This window comes from Lepidochelys olivacea (genome assembly GCF_965140295.1).
Source record: "Lepidochelys olivacea isolate rLepOli2 genome assembly, chromosome: 13".
Classification (NCBI taxonomy): Eukaryota; Metazoa; Chordata; order Testudines; family Cheloniidae; genus Lepidochelys; species Lepidochelys olivacea.
In genome coordinates, this window is record NC_140423.1 from 13,080,472 (window position 1) to 13,099,599 (window position 19,128).

At 37.3% G+C, this 19,128-nt stretch overlaps 1 protein-coding gene across 2 annotated transcripts in view; it reads right to left on the reverse strand.

The window, feature by feature from the left end:
- Positions 1 to 572: 572 nt before the first annotated feature.
- Positions 573 to 19,128, reverse strand: part of RTF2 (replication termination factor 2) — a 52,518-nt gene continuing 33,962 nt past the window's right edge. The window contains exons 6-10 of one of the 2 annotated variants that reach the window (XM_084645702.1): positions 12,327 to 12,500; positions 8,942 to 9,055; positions 4,515 to 4,569; positions 4,337 to 4,429; positions 573 to 2,581 (exon numbers count right to left, since the gene is read on the reverse strand). In XM_084645702.1, coding sequence (XP_084501828.1) covers positions 2,394 to 2,581; positions 4,337 to 4,429; positions 4,515 to 4,569; positions 8,942 to 9,055; positions 12,327 to 12,500 — 624 coding nt within the window. In that variant the 3' untranslated portion in view covers positions 573 to 2,393. The remainder of the gene's footprint in view (positions 2,582 to 4,336; positions 4,430 to 4,514; positions 4,570 to 8,941; positions 9,056 to 12,326; positions 12,501 to 19,128) is intronic. The other variant, XM_084645703.1, reaches the window with a different exon arrangement.

Genomic DNA, 19,128 nt, shown 5'->3' on the forward strand with positions numbered 1-19,128 from the left:
AACAAAGGCTATAACATTTAAAAAAAAACAAAACTAAAGTTTCCAGCTTTTATTTTGATCAATTTAGATATTATTGGATAACAGTATCGAGTATTGTTAGACACTGAATAATTGGAAGTGGAAAGTTAACATTTAAAAGGCCTGCTAAATTTCAAATAAGGTTAAAAAAAGGGCTCAGAGGAAGGCATATGACAATCAAAGATGACTAACATCTAAAAGTTGCTCTATTCAAGCACTGACATATGCTATGTAGGCTACCAGGAACCTTTATGGTCATATGACAAAACCAACCACTTACTTCAGTCAAAGTTACAGGGACAGACTTGATCAAAATAAGAGCAAGTCGCTGTGCCTTGCTGTACATGCACATAGTATCACTCAGTTCTACATAGGCAATACAGTTCTGACTTGGACTTGAATTGGACTGGTTAACATGTTCAGTTCCTGTTAGAAGCTTTAGGATAGGAATCAAGAAACATGGATTATAGACGTTTTGGAAGCAGCACATTTCAGTAACCTGCAATGCAAGAGTGCAAAGAAAGATTACCACTGTGTTTGAAGACACAAAGGGCCCAAATTTAAAATGGTCTTTATTAATGCACGCCCCCAAAGTTTGCAAGTGCATCTCTTTATCCACATAAAAGAATGCACACATCTGGGTGAGCATTTGCACATGTAATTACACTGTTTTGCTGGGCAAACATTTGAACTCAAAGATTGAAAGCACTTCTTTTGGGATGTCTGCAATTTAGTCCACAGCTTTTTAAATAAATGTGGTCAGATTCATCATGTAATTATTAAAGAAGAATAATCAAAACACTCTTCCATACTCTTGCAAAATGATTCCAAGAAGAAACTGAAGGACTCATTGAAATGTATAGATTGGACTTCCATAGTTTAGCCTGTCTAGAGTAAAAAGGAAAAAGGGGTGAAATTAGCAGCCATAGTGTGGTAAGAAGGCTTGCAGTTTCTAAAGAGTAGCTGGGAAATAACATTTAAATAAAATAGATTTCAGAAGTCAATATTTCCATACCTGGCACTATATAGTATCTGTAAACTTCCCCCTTAAATCAAAACTACTATCTGGCACAGACATCATTTAAAACATGTAAAAGTTTTCCATACATCTGGACTTTTTATATTAAAAACAAAGCAGACGGGCTAAAGGCAGTTTTCTTTGCACAGTCGCAAATAAAATTTTTTTAAAAACTGAGTTTGATATTGATTTCTCCAAGGAGTCCTCGGTAGAATTCTTCTCTCTTCCACCCAAACCTTGAGTCAGAATCACCAATCTTTCAATGTGTTTAAACACACTGATATTCATTTTAATGTGCAAGGTTCATAAAACAGCTTTAACCAGATGAACTAAATGCTTCTCCAAAGTCTGAAAACATCAAAAGTTACGGTAATAAGTGAGTTCATATTTTTCAGTTGAGCTAAAAGGATTTGGATCCATTAATTTGTTTTAATTAAAGGCAAATTGCTGCTTAATGGTGTACAAAACCCAGCCTCAGTGCTACTTCAACTGCAAGGAAGAAAGCTCCAGCTCAGGTTTCAGCATGGTGTGATGCCATTTTCCTCCACAGTTCTCCACCAAAAAGATGGAAGCCCAGACTTGGCATTTCTAATGTAAGAAGGGAAAAAAAGCTAGAACACTTTTTGGGGGGAACAACAAACAATTTTGGTGCCTTCTTTAAAAATAATTTAGCAGTAAATAGCAAAACATTTCCCCCACCTCCATTCTCCTTTGAAATGGAACAGAAGACTATTGTAAAAGTTTTTACTTTATTTCTGAGATCATACTGAGCTTTCTGAATGACTCCATCCTGACATATGTTAATTCAAAGTGATCTCCAGCACCTTTAAGAGAGACGTGTACTGGTTTTGACTAGAGTCAAATTAATGTAAGAGAGGAAATATTGTGGGGGGGTTTATTGTTAGCAAGCAGTGTCAGAAAGTTACAAACATTAAATTTAGTCTTAACTAACACAAAGAAGTTCAATTACAACTGCAGCTAAAATTGTGTAGGTAAATCATTCTACATCTAAAAGCATAGAAGGATATATTTACTAGTAAGCAGATTCTGCAATCCTAACTGGAACTGCAATCAAGAGTAAACTACTACTCAGTGTAACTAAGGATGGCAGAATCTGACCCCAAAGAATTATATTTTTTGTAAATAATCTTTTAAAGTAAGTCACATTACCAGACATGGATTTTGGCCATCTATTTCTTGTTTAACAATAGCTGAAAACAACCTAAGTACACAGGTTATTTACAAGTTTATAAACAATTTGCAAAGATTACAATGAACATCCTGTATCAGAGTTACACAGAAAAAGCCTCAGGGAAGAAAAGCAGCAATGACTTTTACAATCATGCATACAATTGTTTCAGAAATAGTATGCTGTGTGAGTAATCCAATTGGAAGACTCCTCCTTCGAGCGTTTTGCTGAGCTGTGTGACGTAAAAATAGACTTGTATGCCTCTGATTTCTCCTCACTGTTGGCAATGGATCTCTTGGTGGTGCCAGCTGAAGCTTTACTGATTTTTTCTGATGCAGAAGAACTTTCATTAGCTTCTAGAGAAGAAACGAAAATTCAATTTCTCTAATTTGCAAATTTAAAAAGCCCCTAAGTTATTAAATCATTTTTGTACCTCTGGAAGATAAGTTTATTGATGGCTTGATTCAGAAATCTGACAGCTATGAATATCTTTCATGAATGTATGAGGTAGGTTCTAGTTTGTCATTTGTACCTCTTTCCGCACATACAAAATTGGCAACTAAATCTAGATACAGGAAAGTATGTCTCTCTCCACTCTGTGTGCATGTACACCCTCCCTTAGCCTTCTGCACTGCTTAACACAGTATTGACATCATCTACTCCTGTATGCAAAAAACAGAGCTCTGAACTCTGGTCTTAGCAAGTAAGTGTAGGAGGCTATTTTTCTTCAGCTACTGTTTTAGGATTAGTTGTTAAATGACAAAAGCTACAGTTGTGACATGTTTATCACTTGGGAATCTATCTATTCCCTTTATCATTGATGAAGTGAATGCCAGAATCATCATTTATAAACTGAAGAACTCAGCCCTTCTTTGGGGAGAGGCAGGGATCAGACACTTTTATAATGAAAATACTCTGATTACTACACAAAAGCACTATTGCTCATCATATAACTATCTCTGGATTCATCAAACAGATAACTTTCTCTTCAGAAAATGTTGTCTTCTCTTACTGTAACTTACATGATTTTGAGTCTCATTTCTAAACTCTGACTGACCTTTACAATGTGCTCATTTTTATAGCTCTGGATAAAAAAAATCAATGTGAATTAGAGACATTAAATTTTGTCATATTACCTAAAGTCATACTGCTACTCTTAGTCTGGACTAATGGGTAGCCAAGTGTAATCTTAACTGCATGACTGCTGCTGAATATATTAGGTATGTCCTGAAGTTATTCTCCAGTGTTCTGATATGTAACAGAACAGCAATCAAGTTATTAAAATATCCAAAGCTGATTAGTTTCGTTTGAAAGGAATGTCAAAAGAGACTTGTCCTTCTTCAGATTTAATGGGAAATAACAATTTTTCTGCAAAAGTTATAAACTCCTCCCCAACACTACCAACCTTGCAAACTTAGATGGGCAAGAATATTTATTTTTACCAAGTTAAATCCTATAAAAACTGGAATTGGTAATGAAAACCATAAGGTGACCCTGTCTTATTTTACACTAAGTCCTCTATGATGCATTGAACAAATCTCTCACAGGGTCATATACGGGGGCGGAGGGGGGGGAATAACACTACTTTTAGCATAGCTGACGCTTTTATGGTTTGAGAGGAAATAGTAAACAATCTTCTTCAACTCCTAAATAATGGTATTAACACCACAAAGTGGAACCGATTAAGATACAATCGATAAAACAGACACATAAAAGAAAATATGGATGATATTAAGTACCCAATTGTCAGACCCAGGCTTCTGGGTGTGCATGCAAACATTGGACTGCACTCTGCCCACACGCTTGTGCATTTGGAAAGTTTTAACACCTCCATGTGTGCACAAATGTTAGAATTTTACCTCCAACTGGGCTTTATAAGGACAAATTCTCTAACACTCTGCACGTGCTTACATTGGAATTTTCAAGCATGTTTGCAACACGTGGTTGCATGGGTATGTATGAGCCATTTTGAGCACACACCAAGGGAGGAAGGGTAAAAGCCTGGTCAAAAATTTGGCCCCAAATAGCTTACAAAGAATCTCTAAAAATATCTGAACACAGGAAAACTGTTTATGAAAATTTTCCCAGTTAAACTGAAACAAAACACCAACCTGCACTCTTTGTGAAGACAATCTGTTTCCTTTCTCCAGAATTAGTGTTCATACCATCTTTTGCAGTCTTTACTTCTGATGGCCCTGGAGAATCTGCAGAAAAGGAAAAAAAAGCAAAAGCATAAGCTGGTTAAATTACTCAGAAGGTAAATGTAAGTTATAGCTGTGACGACGTTACCTTCAGTGGTGTCTTGTTGAGAGACTGATTCCGCTGCCTTACATTTCTTTGATTTCTGAAACAATATAAGCAGAAAACAGGTTACATTTAGAATCTCCATACTGGATATCAAATCAAGTGTGCATTTGATAGAAATTCAAGTCCCTTTGCTATGCTTATGTTTTTTCTACAATGAACTTGTTTCTTTCCATACAGCTGCTTTATGCTTTTCTTACTATTTTAGTATAGAAAATAATATTTGATTAGCTTGGAGGCATCTCAAATAACAACACATAGGTTGAAACTAATCTGCCTAGAAGCAGTTTTTTTTCTTATTTGGTTTCATCTTTTTACTAATAAAATTAGTCTTTGTATTTTTTTTTAAAATGACCAGCTCTTCAGTAATTTTATTGACTAGCATTGAAACCATTTGGTGAGATACTACAGCTGTGCACAATTGTAATGAATAATGGCATTTCTGAACAAAAGAAACTTCAGCATGAACAAAAGAAACTTCAGCATAAACAAATAATTGGAATCCTTACTATAATTCAATCTTTATTTTTCTCAATTAATCTTGGTTTTAGCTGCTTTATATTTCCTAGTTTTATGAAGGCATTCCTTCTTATATGGATACTCACTTGAAAAACAAAGCTTAGTAGAACAGTTCATTTTAATTTCTTAGAAGGCTGAAAAAATATCAGTTCAATAGCATCTCTTGGCAAGATTTTCAAAGCCCACTTTTGTATGTGCTCAAATAAAAAATCTCTGTGTTAGACTATGTAAAAATACATTTAAAAAAACCGTATGAAAGTATCAGAGAAAAACAATGACAATATTTGATGTTTAAAGATTTGCAGATACTGTCAGCAACTGTACATTTCTTCAAAGTGAAGAAATTTACTAACACTGCAAACAGATGACTAACCCCCATGAAGGTAAACGTTTAAAATATGTTGCTGAATCTATGAGCTTGCATACTGTCACAAGTATGATTTAATCTTAGGGGAAAAAGTGACCTAGCAAATGCTGCTCTTAGTCTTGTCCAGCAGGTGATGCTAAAAGACCACTATTATAAAGCCAGAAATAAATTACTCAAAAAGAAAGGGCATACTTGTGGCACCTTAGAGACTAAACTAATTTATTTGAGCATAAGCTTTCGTGAGCTACAGCTCACTTCATCGGAATACTCCTTTTCTTTTTGCGAATACAGACAAACATGGCTGCTACTCTGAAATAAATTACTGTGATTCCATCCGATGAAGTGAGCTGTAGCTCACAAAAGCATATGCTCAAATAAATTTGTTAGTCTCTAAGGTGCCACTAGTACTCCTTTTTGTGAATACAGACTAACACGGCTGCTACTCTGAAATAAATTACTGTGATTTCTTTGCAGTATGTGGATGTAAAGAGCACTCTTTTCACTATGCCTCCATCTTTGTGTTATGGACATGCAAGACACTGAAACTTACAAGAATGCTATCTGAGTGCTTCAGGAAACAGGATTTTTGTATATTTCAATAACCTGTCTGCTTCAAACACAGAACAGGCAGAGGGAAGGGATGATGTATCGGAAACGTCTTCGTTCATGGAAAAGGTCTGCACACTAAATCTGACAATGGATCACCTGACAACAATTGAGGCTTTCACATATTAGTTCTTCATCCAATAAGCAGACAGAATGAAACTTAACAGCTTACAACAAAAAATTGCATTTTCAGGGTAGGTTTTAGCATTGAGTATTTCTTTAGCAGCCCAACTAACAAGCCTGTCACACTTGCCTGCTCTCCAGTTAATCCAGAGTCCAAAGTTCTTACTGACACCGGATAACCAATTAGAGGTGTTGAACAGAAGAAGATGCAGCCCTAATAATATTTACTGATACTACTGAAACAACATGGATTTGGGTTTTTTTTGGTTTGAACAATGCAGAATATCTACAAAAAACTTGGCATAAGACACGTTTCTCTCTTCCACATCTCAATTTTAGTTCTTGAAATGATCTTCTCATTTCTGAAGATAGATGAGGAAGCACTGTTCTTGAAATGTAGACCTAAATAAGAGTTTTGTTCATTCAAATTTGCGTATTTGGATGGTTGCTACCCAGCAATTCCAAAGACCAAGGAGGCTCCCCATTGAACCAAGGAGAAGCTGCAATGAGCACACAGTATTTATATTAAATACTTCTTGTATAATATGCTACTTTAATTCAGTTTGACAAGGATAAGAACAAGATGCACTCTACCCACAGGAGAAAGGATCAGCAACCAAAGACCAAAATTAGATTGTAAGAGAAGTTATTACTCAGACTGAGTGAAAATAAGTTAAATGTAAAAACTAGTGCCAGTAAAATAAGTGTTCTTTCGTATGGCTTGAGTAGGTAGCAACAACTACAAATTAGTAAAATATGGGTTACTAAAAATGGTAAGTTATTTTATTAAAACCTATTTAGAAAAGACTACCATGAGCTTAAGAAATGAATATAAAACATTGTAGAATGAAACTTGTATAGATCTTATAGGCAACCACCTGTTTCAAACAACTGTTCTAAAGGATTCTCAAATGTATCAACTACAATTCTGTTCCTGTGTTATTAGAAAACCATCTCTAAGAGGTCACTTAAAATAGGCTTCACCATAATATAAAAGCAAATGCAACTGAGGATAAGTGACACACAGAATAACTAATTAACACATTCCAATTACACATGGCTGGCCTCCAGCACAACAGCACTGAAGAAGCAATCCTATTACCCTGGTTGGAGAATTAATTTTGCATTCTGACATATTTTAGCTTTCTTTCCATTCAAAAGCTGACTCAAAACAGAAACAGCTGAAAAAAGCAAAACTACCCTGGGACTATTTCGAAATAAGTTGCTGCAGCAATTTAGACTCTTTAGGCCAACTATAATTCTTGACTATTTCATGAAACACAGTGAGGGGGAGTCTACTGGAAGCTGGGTGGTGTTCTCAGCACATATTCAGGGTGGTGAGATAGTGTTTCGGACTGAGGGTAGGAGAGAGGTACAGGTGCAAGGAGGAGCAAGAATAAAGCAGTTCGTATTTCAAGGATCCTACCAGTTCTGTAGTTAAAGTTATAGAAGGATTTTGGCATGACCTTTTCATTTGGATTCATTCTTGGACTCTACTGACCACATATTACTCTCTTGAAAAGTCCTGAATTTGTGTACATACTGAATACAAATTTAGTCACTTCCTTGCTTCAGAACAACTACTCAAGTAGTAGCTAATCTGGTACAGAAGCCAATGTTTATTTCTCTCTGATTAATTTGTTAGATTATAAATTACTGAGGTGAGCAGAGAGAAAAGGTGGAGCTATTCTGAATAATACAAGAGTTTAAACTAAAATTATGGTCGAAAAAAACCACCCCAAAACTGTAATTTGGTCAGCAGATACGGGTAACAACTTGATACTTGTGAAAAGTACCACAAAATCTAATGACAAGAAATTGGGACCTTGGTTTTACATCTCCACCAGCATGGCGCCCCAGGTACTGTGGAAAGGGATTGGTTTTGCACCAATTTAGAAAAACAGTGCCACCAACTGCACCACCAATTGCCAAAATACTAGGTTCAAATATTGGCCAAGACTGACACTACTTAGTTGGTGAGATCTGATGATACCAGAGCTCGAGATGGGCATGGCTATCAATGTCTGTTAGAGGCTCACCACCCTGAACAAAGTTACATATCCAGGTGACTTTTTAAAACAGACTAGAATAATGAACTATAAAGTGATGCACACACTATCCACATACACAGGTGACTAGGAGAAATATTTTTCTTCCAGTAGCAGTGTCCCATGAGTGAGTTATGTACTTTTATTATGCACAATAAGGATCAATTAGATGTAGTCTTTATGTTGAATATCTGCAAAGTATGTTTCAATATATTTATTTCTATTGCATTTTTTCCCCAATTATCTTCATTATCCTTTGTATTGACATTACATTATGGTATGCCAAAGTGGCCGCCATACACTTGAACTGATGTTGGTTACTTTGGTCTTAAGCATAACAATATCTTTCCGGGACTTGGTCTGGAATAGACAGTGGAGATTACTGAATAAAGCCCCTACACTTCAGAATAGTATGCAGAAAATCAAAATGTTTTGCATCTAAAATGCATTGTCTTGCTGCAGGAGAATGCTGTAGAGAAACAACTAATACTTTAAAAAAAATTGTTCTGGATAAAACTGAAGCATTCAGATCAGTGGGTCCAACGTGAACTAAAAAGAGACTTACCAGCAAGAAATAAAATCTGGATAGCTTAGAATGAATGTGGTTCATTCTGAGAATCAAGGAAGAATCTCTGTTTCTACAAATTGAACTTTCACCTATGAGATCTATTCATAAAAGATCTCATTACACACACACACACACACACACACAACTTCCTAGCATTTTTAAGTCTCTGTAAAATCATTACCTTTCCCACTTTACTCTTAAGCCTTCTCTCCTCCATTCTTTTCTTCAGCACTTCCACATCGTCTTTATTACCATTAAGTATAATCACATCAACATCTTGAAAGGGAACACCACACTTGAATAGAAAACAATGAAACAAAACATAACTTTTCAAGATTGGAAACAGATGTTTATGCTTGATGGATCTTTGTTTTAAAAGTACAGGTTTTTTTGAACACTCTTCAAAGAACTGCCACATCCTTATCTTTCCTTCCCTCTGCCTTTCCATTTTCATTTTCGCTCCCCATTTTTCTCAGTGTATATTTCTCTATTTTTAGACACTGATCAGAAACTGCAGCAGAAATGGCATTATACTATGGTCTTGCACAGAAGTGCTCCCACTCATGAGGGTGACTAAGGAATGAAAACTACAGTTAGCACTGGTAAAGCATCTGCATGGGAGCCCAATGTGATTCCATTTTGCAGCAGCTAACCGTGCAGGTTGCCTCATACTTGTCAACTAGGAAAATGGAGGCATATCCATTAGTCCTCATGCTTGATGTTTGTTAAATACTGAAAGTTAAACATTTGCACATATATTAACCCCAATTTAATCTAGACCAGTATCATGTATACATGTAAAGATGACATGCAAAGGGTTGTGCACTAATTTTGCTTCTTTCTGAGGTATAAATGAGGGCTGAAAAGAATTTTTTTAATGTTTTCCCCTTAAGCAATGGTGAATTTTTCAGACACCCTCTGTTTGTTAGGTGTTTGAGTTAAAACAAGAATAGTTTTGAACAGTGCAACCAAAAATTCCTCTTCTGTCAATTGTGCCAATATTCTCTCGGTACCTGTGTCAGAATCCTACTAGTTCTCCAGAGATTTGTAACATTTTCCACCAAAAAAAAAAAAATCTAGACAATAACTGAATTTCTAATAGGAAACCAAAACGTCAAGCCCCCTTCATACCTCATAAAGAAGAAAACAGAGCCTAAACATTTTTTTTTGTTTTTAAAGCACTTTGAAGGTCCCCTTTAAAAAGGGTGAACATGGGTTTTAGGGTTTTTACCACACAAAAAGTCCTTGAGTCTTTCTTGTAAATAATCACATTGTGAGAGAGAAAGCTAAAAATAAAAGTGAGCAATTAGTGTCAAATCAGTTCAGAAAGCTAGTTTAAATCAGTGCAGCCCTCTTATCTAGGCACACTTATACTGGTTTAAGAGTGCCTTATATTGCTTTAGCTCAACTTAAACCTGCAAGTCTATCTCCATTCAGCACCAAGCCAAAACCGTGACTGGCTGACAGTATACAAATCGTTTGGAGGGGCAGCTCACTATTGTATCTAATTAAGAATACACACACACACACAAAACACATCCTGAAGTGAATTTTGTTTGTGTTTTGATAGGTTAAAACTTTGCTGTAGCATAAACAGATTACTTAATTAGCTTTTGGCACAAAAAAGGAGACAAGACATTTCCTAAGTTAAAAGGCACTGCTCTAATGGAAAAAAAGGTTGTGATGGGAGTCCACTCTCCAATTTCCAAGAAATGTAAATGATTAATTGATTAGGTGGACAACCTTATTTTCAAATATGGTTAAGGATGTGTCTAGGATTACATGTAATTACCAAAAAATCTTTTCATTTTTTTTAACATCAGCATTAATATATTTTGGAAAGTTAAGGAAATTAAATTTTCCTTTTTAAGGTGCCTGATGCATAGATTGAATTCAATCATCTACTACAACAGGGGTTAATTTTCTTGCCCCTCCAGCAGACTTAAAACGAAGGGGCAAGAAATTGCACGCAGCAGAACTGGCGACTGCACATGTGCAGATAATATACACTAAGTAGACCCAAACCAGCAGTAAGCACTACCGTGGTTGATTCATATCGCCTTACTGTGACACTGTTAGTACTGGTGTCACAGTAACCACCATTAACAGTTGGTGCTCCCTCCAAAAAGTCATTTGCTTCTGGATTCTGACCTTGCTGTCCGAAGTGTTTTCTTCACTTGGTGTGTACATGCAATGTACATAGAAATTAGTTCTTAATCTGGATTAATAAAGCCTTCAGCACAAAGGATAGTAATGGAAAAAACAACAGCAAGAGAGCCATAGTGGAAGGAATGTGATGCTATTGTACTAACTACTAATTTGTCTTAACAGGACAATGAGATGATTTTAATGAATGTTTTATCACTTCTAAATTTCCATCATCTACCATAATTACAATTGCTTTTCCTGTAATAGAAACTAAACTAGAAAACAAAGTTGGCAATATTCTTTTGTTCCATTACATCAATATGGGTAATTCTTATCTTACTTTTCCCCTCTTTTTTTCAATTGCTAAATCAAAAGGAGAAAATCTCTTTCAAAGTAGATGATCGGAAGTATTTTCTAAATACAAGAGACCATAAAACATAGCTATTAAACTATAGCCACCATGATTTCTAGTCAGTCGAAGGAAAAATTTCAGTATTTTGGTCTATTGCAGAAACAACCATCCCACAAGTACATCCTTTCAAAGGGATAATAAATACTGATGATCTTAATGGTGAACCATGCACTTAAGATACAAATAACTACATTTACAAGAAATTAATGTATCAATCTGCATAGAAAATTCTAAAAATATTCCAAGTGTATTAGAAAATTCTGAATTTGTACAAAACCCTATTCCATGCAAAAAGGTACAGAAACTGCATAGTTACACCACTATTTCTCTCTTCCCAGTAGTAATCTTACCTGGATTTTTTTTTTTTTAAATTAAATGGTACCATTGTACATTTTCTGTCCCAGTTGTAGATTTTTCTAACAGGTCCAGATTCTAATTTTCTTGCATAATCCATTAAAGAGGAAATCAACTTCATTTTTTTCTACAAATGCAACTAACAAAAGCACACTGGCATTTTTCCGCTGACTTGTTGCCTGTGAATGTATTTAACTAATATTTTAAACTATGCCAATTCTGCTCTGAAATTTGTCTCTCTCAACGGGGCAATATTTTAAAGTGAATACTTCTGTGTATTGATCAGAAACAAGTATAAAGATATCACCCTTTCAGAGGTTTATTCCAGAGAGACTGATGGGCAATTTGCTTTCCACAATGGCATAGCTATCAAACTGCAATTTTTTTGAAAGGCGGTTGTGTGGATAAAAGATGATAATGAAGGTAGTGGGACTTGTACAAGATATTAGAGTTGATATAATTTCTATTTTCCTCCTCTTGTCTCTCAACTACTGCATTCCTGATCTACTCTATCCAATACATGTAAGACTAAGCACTTACACATTGCTTTACAACCCAAATGCCCTGTATGTACATTGACTAATCTCCATGAGGTACAAAGTTTTCTTCCATGCATTTTTCAACTTAATTCATAGAAAGAACACTTACTTACCCTACAATAACAGTGGATCTTTGAAATGTTGAAGTAGCTTTGCGCAAGTTTGGAATCTTTTCTGAGTAAGTGTGTCAGAGCCATGCATGCACCCTGTGCTCCCATGCAAGGACATAAATGGCTGAGCAACCACGATCTTCCCTCAGTTCCCTCACAATCTGAAGCCTGTGACTGCTGAGAACCATGAAAAGCAGGAACAGAAGATATAGTCAGACTAGATCCCATGACCCAACATCTCAAAGAATCACAACCGACTGTAGGGTCAGTAACTGGTTCTCAAGTATGTGTCAGTGTGGTCCAATTTTGGAGGGTTCTTGTCTTCCAGAGTCTCCTCAGATGAGCTGTCTTCTCCTGAACCATAAATACTACTAAAGATCCTGGATATATTTAAAATTGTTAAAAACCTTTAGATGGTACTTGGTGGTAGTGCTTTTCTACTAACTTTGAGGGGGAGGGAAAACAAAACTGGAGTGTGCTACAACCCCTTTAGCTGGGTCTATTATGTCCTGATTGATTGGAAGGGCAATTATTGATGGTCCTGAGGATGTCAAACAGCTTATGCATGTTCTCTTGGATCACCATTGTCTTGATGTCCAAGGTTTCAGTTATCCTCATGAGCAAGTTCTGGAAGGCCTTAAAATCATTTCAAGCCAGTGTCAGGACTGATCTGACTGTCTCATCAGGAGAAGATAAAAATGCCTTTGGTAGGGAGGGCAAATGAAGTGTCTCCAGAACCACCTGTGCCTAAAACAAGGAGTTTCCTCTAGCTCAGGTGTGAGGAGCTTGGTATGGCCAGTGAACCTGTGGATGCAAGGGACTTTGTCTTCTTCCTTGAAACCTGAGATGGACATATCGGAAGGTGGGCCCCCCGTAAGGCCAATATGACTGAAGTGGCAAGTTATAAGAGTACTGGCCAGATTGCAGTTGACTAGTCCATTGTCAATCTTGCATTGGTGCATGGCATGGGATGTCTGGAACTCCCTTTTCTGATTGATGCGAGCAGGTTCCCTTCTTGATAGAGGGGAGAAGGTATAACTTGGAGATGACAAGAAGAAGTATGTCCATGAACAGTAGTGCCATTGGATGCAGGGCTGCTGCCTGCTCAGATGCAGATGTGAGAGGTAATGAGTCTCTCTACTGAGTTCTCTCTCTCTACTAGGAAAGGTCTGCTGATTGATGCCATTGTCTGTACTGGTGCTGGTCTTGATTGGTACCAGTGTCACTATTTCCTCCACTTTCTTTTCAGTCAGTACCTTGTTCCCTGGGCTCAACGTTGATGAATATTTTGAGCTTTCCTTGCAAGATGATTCCACTGCATGCTCAGAGCTGTGCTTATGCTCAGCACTTCTTGAAGTAGATGGCATATATTCCAGATCTCTAGAGTAAGTGCTGATGCACTCGGCACAAACGCTGACAATGCCGAGGGTTCTGGTGCTCTGTTCAGTTTCTGAGATCCTGGCACTGGTAGCAGTGGCTCGGGTGCCCTTTTAGAGGATTTCTTCTCCCCACTGGAACTGGGGTATACTGTCTGGTTACTGGAAAATTTGCCATGGATAGTCTCCTCTACTCTGACTTGGTAGATCTCTTCTCCAGGCTCAAACATTACTTTCATGGATTGCTCAAGTAGATGTAATTTGAGCCCTAGTGTCTCTCAATTTTCAGATGTGGGACAAGAAGGAATGGCAGATTGTTGGGGATGTGTGCTTCCCCGAGGCACAATAGGCATCTGCCGGCTGTCAGTTAAGGGCATAAAAGCATCACACAATGGGCAAGTTTAAACACTGTCGGTTTAGAGTCTGCTATCAAGGTGTTTGGGGCAAAGAGCCTCACCTTGTGGTGTGGGGGCATACAGATTTAATAATTTTATTAAGATGTTAAAATAAAAGGAAAACAGTACAGAGTTTAACCATAATTTCTGGTTATCAGCCAATAAAGTACATATTATCAAGGGGTGCAAAGTTCACTTTAGGATCGGTTGGAGTAAGGAATACATAATCTGCAATATCCCCGATTGGGGTAAAAGGTTAACGGGTCAAAATTACAGACATTGATATATGGGGGTATGTTGTTCATATAATGGGTATGTTCAGGTATGGAGGATAATGAGTGGATACGATGATGAGGATGGATTTACCCTCATTTGGTGAGATTTAATGTTCAGTGAGTTTATAGTTCCAGTTCATATGGTCCAATGGAAAAAGTCTCTCAGTCCCTTTCTCATAGTTACTACTATTCTGAAAAGATTCTGGGCTCGTGTGCATGAGGCATATGTGAACTTACATTGAGATCCACAAGGACACTTACACTTGGCAAAAGACAACTTCAAAGGATAATACCAATGTTCATGTTTTTAAGTATTTTTTTTAAATTTTCACAGATTTTTAATTTTTTGAAATGTTCACAGTTGCAGGAAATATCGGGGGGTGGGTCAGACAAATTTAATAAGATACAGATTCAAAAAAGGAAAGCTTTATAAATGTTAAAATACAAACTGTCAACCTCACATGTCAAAATAAACCAAGTAAATATCATTAAACCAAACTCTAAAAAGTTATCAAGCAGCATTTCTTACTTTGCCTGTCTGTAAATTTCTATCGACAAATATTTTTTCGATGGTTTGTGTGTGTATGGTGAAATCTATGTTTACTGACATTTACCAATAAAAATCAAATCCTTCCAAGCCTACGTATACTTTAAGAACAATGTTTCATTGTGCGTATCCACTATCACTTGGCAGATGCTTTTTTTTTTTTTTTTTTTCACACACACAAAGGGCAACTGTTAGTGGAATTTCCTTATCTAATCTCTATCAATTTCTGTCTTTGCATGTTCTGTAAGATGAAATGTTTTCGGCTGGCCAGGAAGATACTACCATGCCCATACTGCTTAATGCTAATTCTCTGCTTTTTTTCCCCTTCCATTCAAATCCCTTAATTGTCTGTTATTTAATTTATTTATTTCCAGAGGGGATTAACTGTTTGTCTAATAGACATTTCTCCCCTCTCCCCCCATGAGTTTATAAGAACATTTATGCAGTATTTTGACTGAAGTCTGTTTAATTTTTCTGTTGAGATGTAACCTCTCCCCTCCATAATTTCAAAGGTGGGGGCCATATGGTTCAGAAAACTAATCCTAACACAGAAGGAAAAGAAACCTTGAAGGAAAAAGTAAGGCCTAGAAAGATAGGTACCGAAAACCACTTTGACAGTAAGATAAATGTCTCACTAGTTCTGCTGCTCCTACCTACTTCATATTTCAGCTGCTGGTGGATAAGATACTACAACACTACCAACTTGTTATATTCTTATACTCTTGGTCATTTGTGATCCGGGACACCAGAAAGCTTGGCAGTCAAGACAAATATGTCTTTGTATTAAGTGGGGAATACATGGAGGTTACTAAAAATCTTTCCCTTGAGTCAGTAAAAGTCCTGTAAAAAGACAATCAAGTCCAGTTGGAGGCTTAGTAGGTAAAGAATCAAACACAGACACCCTTACACAAGGATGAACTGTTGTTTTTGGAAGTATTGCTCTCAGATGATCATACAAAATGACCCTATAATCCATTAAACCAGTGTTTCCCAAACTTGGGACGCTGCTTGTTCAGGGAAAGCCCCTGGCGGGCCGGGCCGGTTTGTTTACCTGTCGCGTCCTTTCGGTCATGCCCAGGAAGACAGATACAATAATTTTCTGTTCAGGGTTTACTGCAACCAATACATGCATCTCTATGACCCCAACCTTGTCACCGCAACATCTCCCAGTACCTTACTGCCATAGTACCTCATGGCATTAGAAGATCCTTTAAAAAGTTTTTCTCCCCTAATATTTTTCAAGTGTTTAAGTTACTGCTTGTGCCTTTAACTTTGCAATTATAACCACTAAATTTGCAGACAGGCACAATGTGAAAAATCTGAACAAGCAACCAGCTCCAGTTACGTTAGAGTGACCAAATTCTTCCAAGATATGGTAAAGTGAGGACAGTTTGAGAGATTGCACTTTTAAACAGCAGCACACTGCATGCAATGGAAAAACAGACTCCATCTTTCTCTACTGCTCCACCAGAAGCAGTTTGTTATTTGTAGTTTTGAACAAAAACATTGCATAGGTTTTTAAGTTGGCCGTGTCAGTGGACCTACAGCCTCACAAAGTTTTTTCCTCTGAATATTGCCTTCTGTGCTACAAAAGAATGATGTTTCATAACAAATCAGCTAAAATGTGAAAGTCTGGAATTAAAAAAATAAGGAAGTGGGATTCTACCAGTCCTTAAAGGAGGAGAACGAAGGCGAGACAAGATTATGAAAATCAACAGATGGCTCAAGCAGTAGTGCTTTAAGGAGGACTTTGGGATATTTGACTACTGGGAGGCATTCATGGACAGAAGACTGTTCTCATGGGATGGCACAACTGATTAAAAGAGCTCTAAACTAGAAACTCTGGGGGAAATGGTTGGGAGATGCTCATGTAATCTCCATGCCAGATTTTAACATTGAAAGGGAGGAACATCAAGTAAAAGAGGATACCGCAATGGAGAACGGAAGAGCAGTGGGTAGGAAAATGTACATTAAGAGGAAAGATAGCTTCATTGGTCTGAGCACTAACAGTCAGGTAGGCGATACTGGCAATAGAATGACTACACCCAGCTGGGTGAGGAAAATGGGCAAAGCCAAGCAGCAACCATTAAAATGTTTGTACACCAATGCAAGGACCCTGGGTAACAAAATGGAGGAACTAGAACTATTGGTGCAGGAAGTGAAACCAGATATAGGGATAACAGAAACATGATGGAATAGTACTCATGACTGCAATACAGTTATTGAAGGGTATGTGCTGTTCAGGAAACACACAAAGGCAAAGGTGATGGTGCACTGTATATTAATGATGAGGTAGACTGTAAAGAAATTAGAAGTGATGGAATGGATAAGACAGAATCTATTTGAGCCAAAATCACTTTAGGGAAGAAAGCAACTAGAGGTTCCCTTGGGCTAGTGCTTTCTTAGTGCATTCCCTTGAGTATACTACAAACGCCCGGGATCTAATTTGGATATGGATAGGCACCTCTTTAACAATAATTTCATTAAAAACATGACTGGGAATTGTGTGGACTATGGGAGACTAACTTCCCGGATATAGATTGGAGGACAAGTGCTACTAACAATAGTATGGCCCAGATTTTCCTGGATGTGATAACTGACAGATTTCTTCACCAAACAGTTGCTGAATCAACAGGACGTGATGCCACTTTAGATTTGGTATTGGTGAGTACTGAGAGACCTCATAGAAGAACTGGTTGTAGGGGACAATCTTGCGTCAAGTGATCATGAGCTAATTAAGTTTAAACTAAATAGAAGGATAAACAAAAATAGATCTGCAACTAGGGTCCTTGATTTCAAAAGGCCTACCTTTAAAAAATTAAAGGAACACGTTAGAGAAGTGGACTGACTGAAGAACTCAAGGATCTGAATGTGAAGAAGGCTTGGAATTACTTTAAGTCAAAGTTGAAGAAACCATCTGAAGCCTGCATCCCAAGCAAGGGGAAAAAAATTGCAGGGAAGGGTTGCAGACCAACCTGGATGAGCAAGCAACCCAAACAGGTGAGTAAGAGAAAGCAGAAAGCCTACAAGGAATGAAAGCTGGGATGGATCAGCAAGGAAAACTACCTCTTGGAGGTCAAAGTGTAGGGATAAAGTGAGAACTGCCAAAAGACAAGCAGAGTTGGACATTGCAAAGGGAATTAAAACCAAAAGGTTCTATAGCCATATAAAAAAATATAAAACAAGGAAAGAAGAGGTGGGGCTGCTAAGCATTGAGGACTGGGTACAGATTAAAGATAATTTAGGCATGCTCCAACACCTAAACAAATACTTTGCCTCAGTTTTTAATAAGGCTAATGAAGAGTTTAGAGGGAGTGGTAGCATGACTAATGGGAACAAGGATATGGAGGCAGAAATTACCACATCTGAGGTGGAAGTCAAATTCAAACAGTTTAATGGGACTAAATTGGGGGACCCAGATAATCTCCATCCAAGACTATTAAAGGAACTGGCACATGAAATTGCAAACCCAATAACAAGGATTTTTAATGAATCTGTAAACTCGGGGGTCATACCCTATGACTGGAGAATTGCTAATATAGTTCCTATTTTTAAGAAATAGAAAAAAAGTAATCTGGAAAACTATAGACCTATTAGTTTGACCTCAATTGTGTGCAAGGTCTTGGAACAAATTTTGAAAGAGAAAGTAGTTAACAACATAGAGGTGAATGGTAATTGGGATAAAATACAACATGGTTTTACAAAAGGTAGATCATACCAGGCCAACCTGATCACCTTCTTTGAAAAGATAACTGGTTTTTAGACAAGAGAAATACAGTAGATCTGCCTGGAATTCACTACGGCATCTGATACAGTTCCACATGGGAAATTATTAGTTAAATTGGAGAAGGTGGGAATTAAACTGAGAATTGAAAGGTGGATAAGGAACGGATTAAAGGGGAGACTACAACAGGATATACTGAAAGGTGAACTGTCAAGCTGGAAAGAGTGTTTGTGGAGTTCCTCAGGGATCAGTCTTGGGACTAATCTTATTTAACGTTTTTATTACTGACCTTGGCACAAAAACTGAGTGTGTGTTAATAAAATTTGCGGATGACGTAAGGTTGGGAGGTACTGCCAAAACGGAGGAGGACCGGAATATCATACAAGATGATCTGGACGATCTTGTAAGCTGTAATAATAGAAATGGGATGAAATGCAGTGCAACGTCATGCATTTAGGGACCAACAACAAGAATTTTTGCTATAAGCG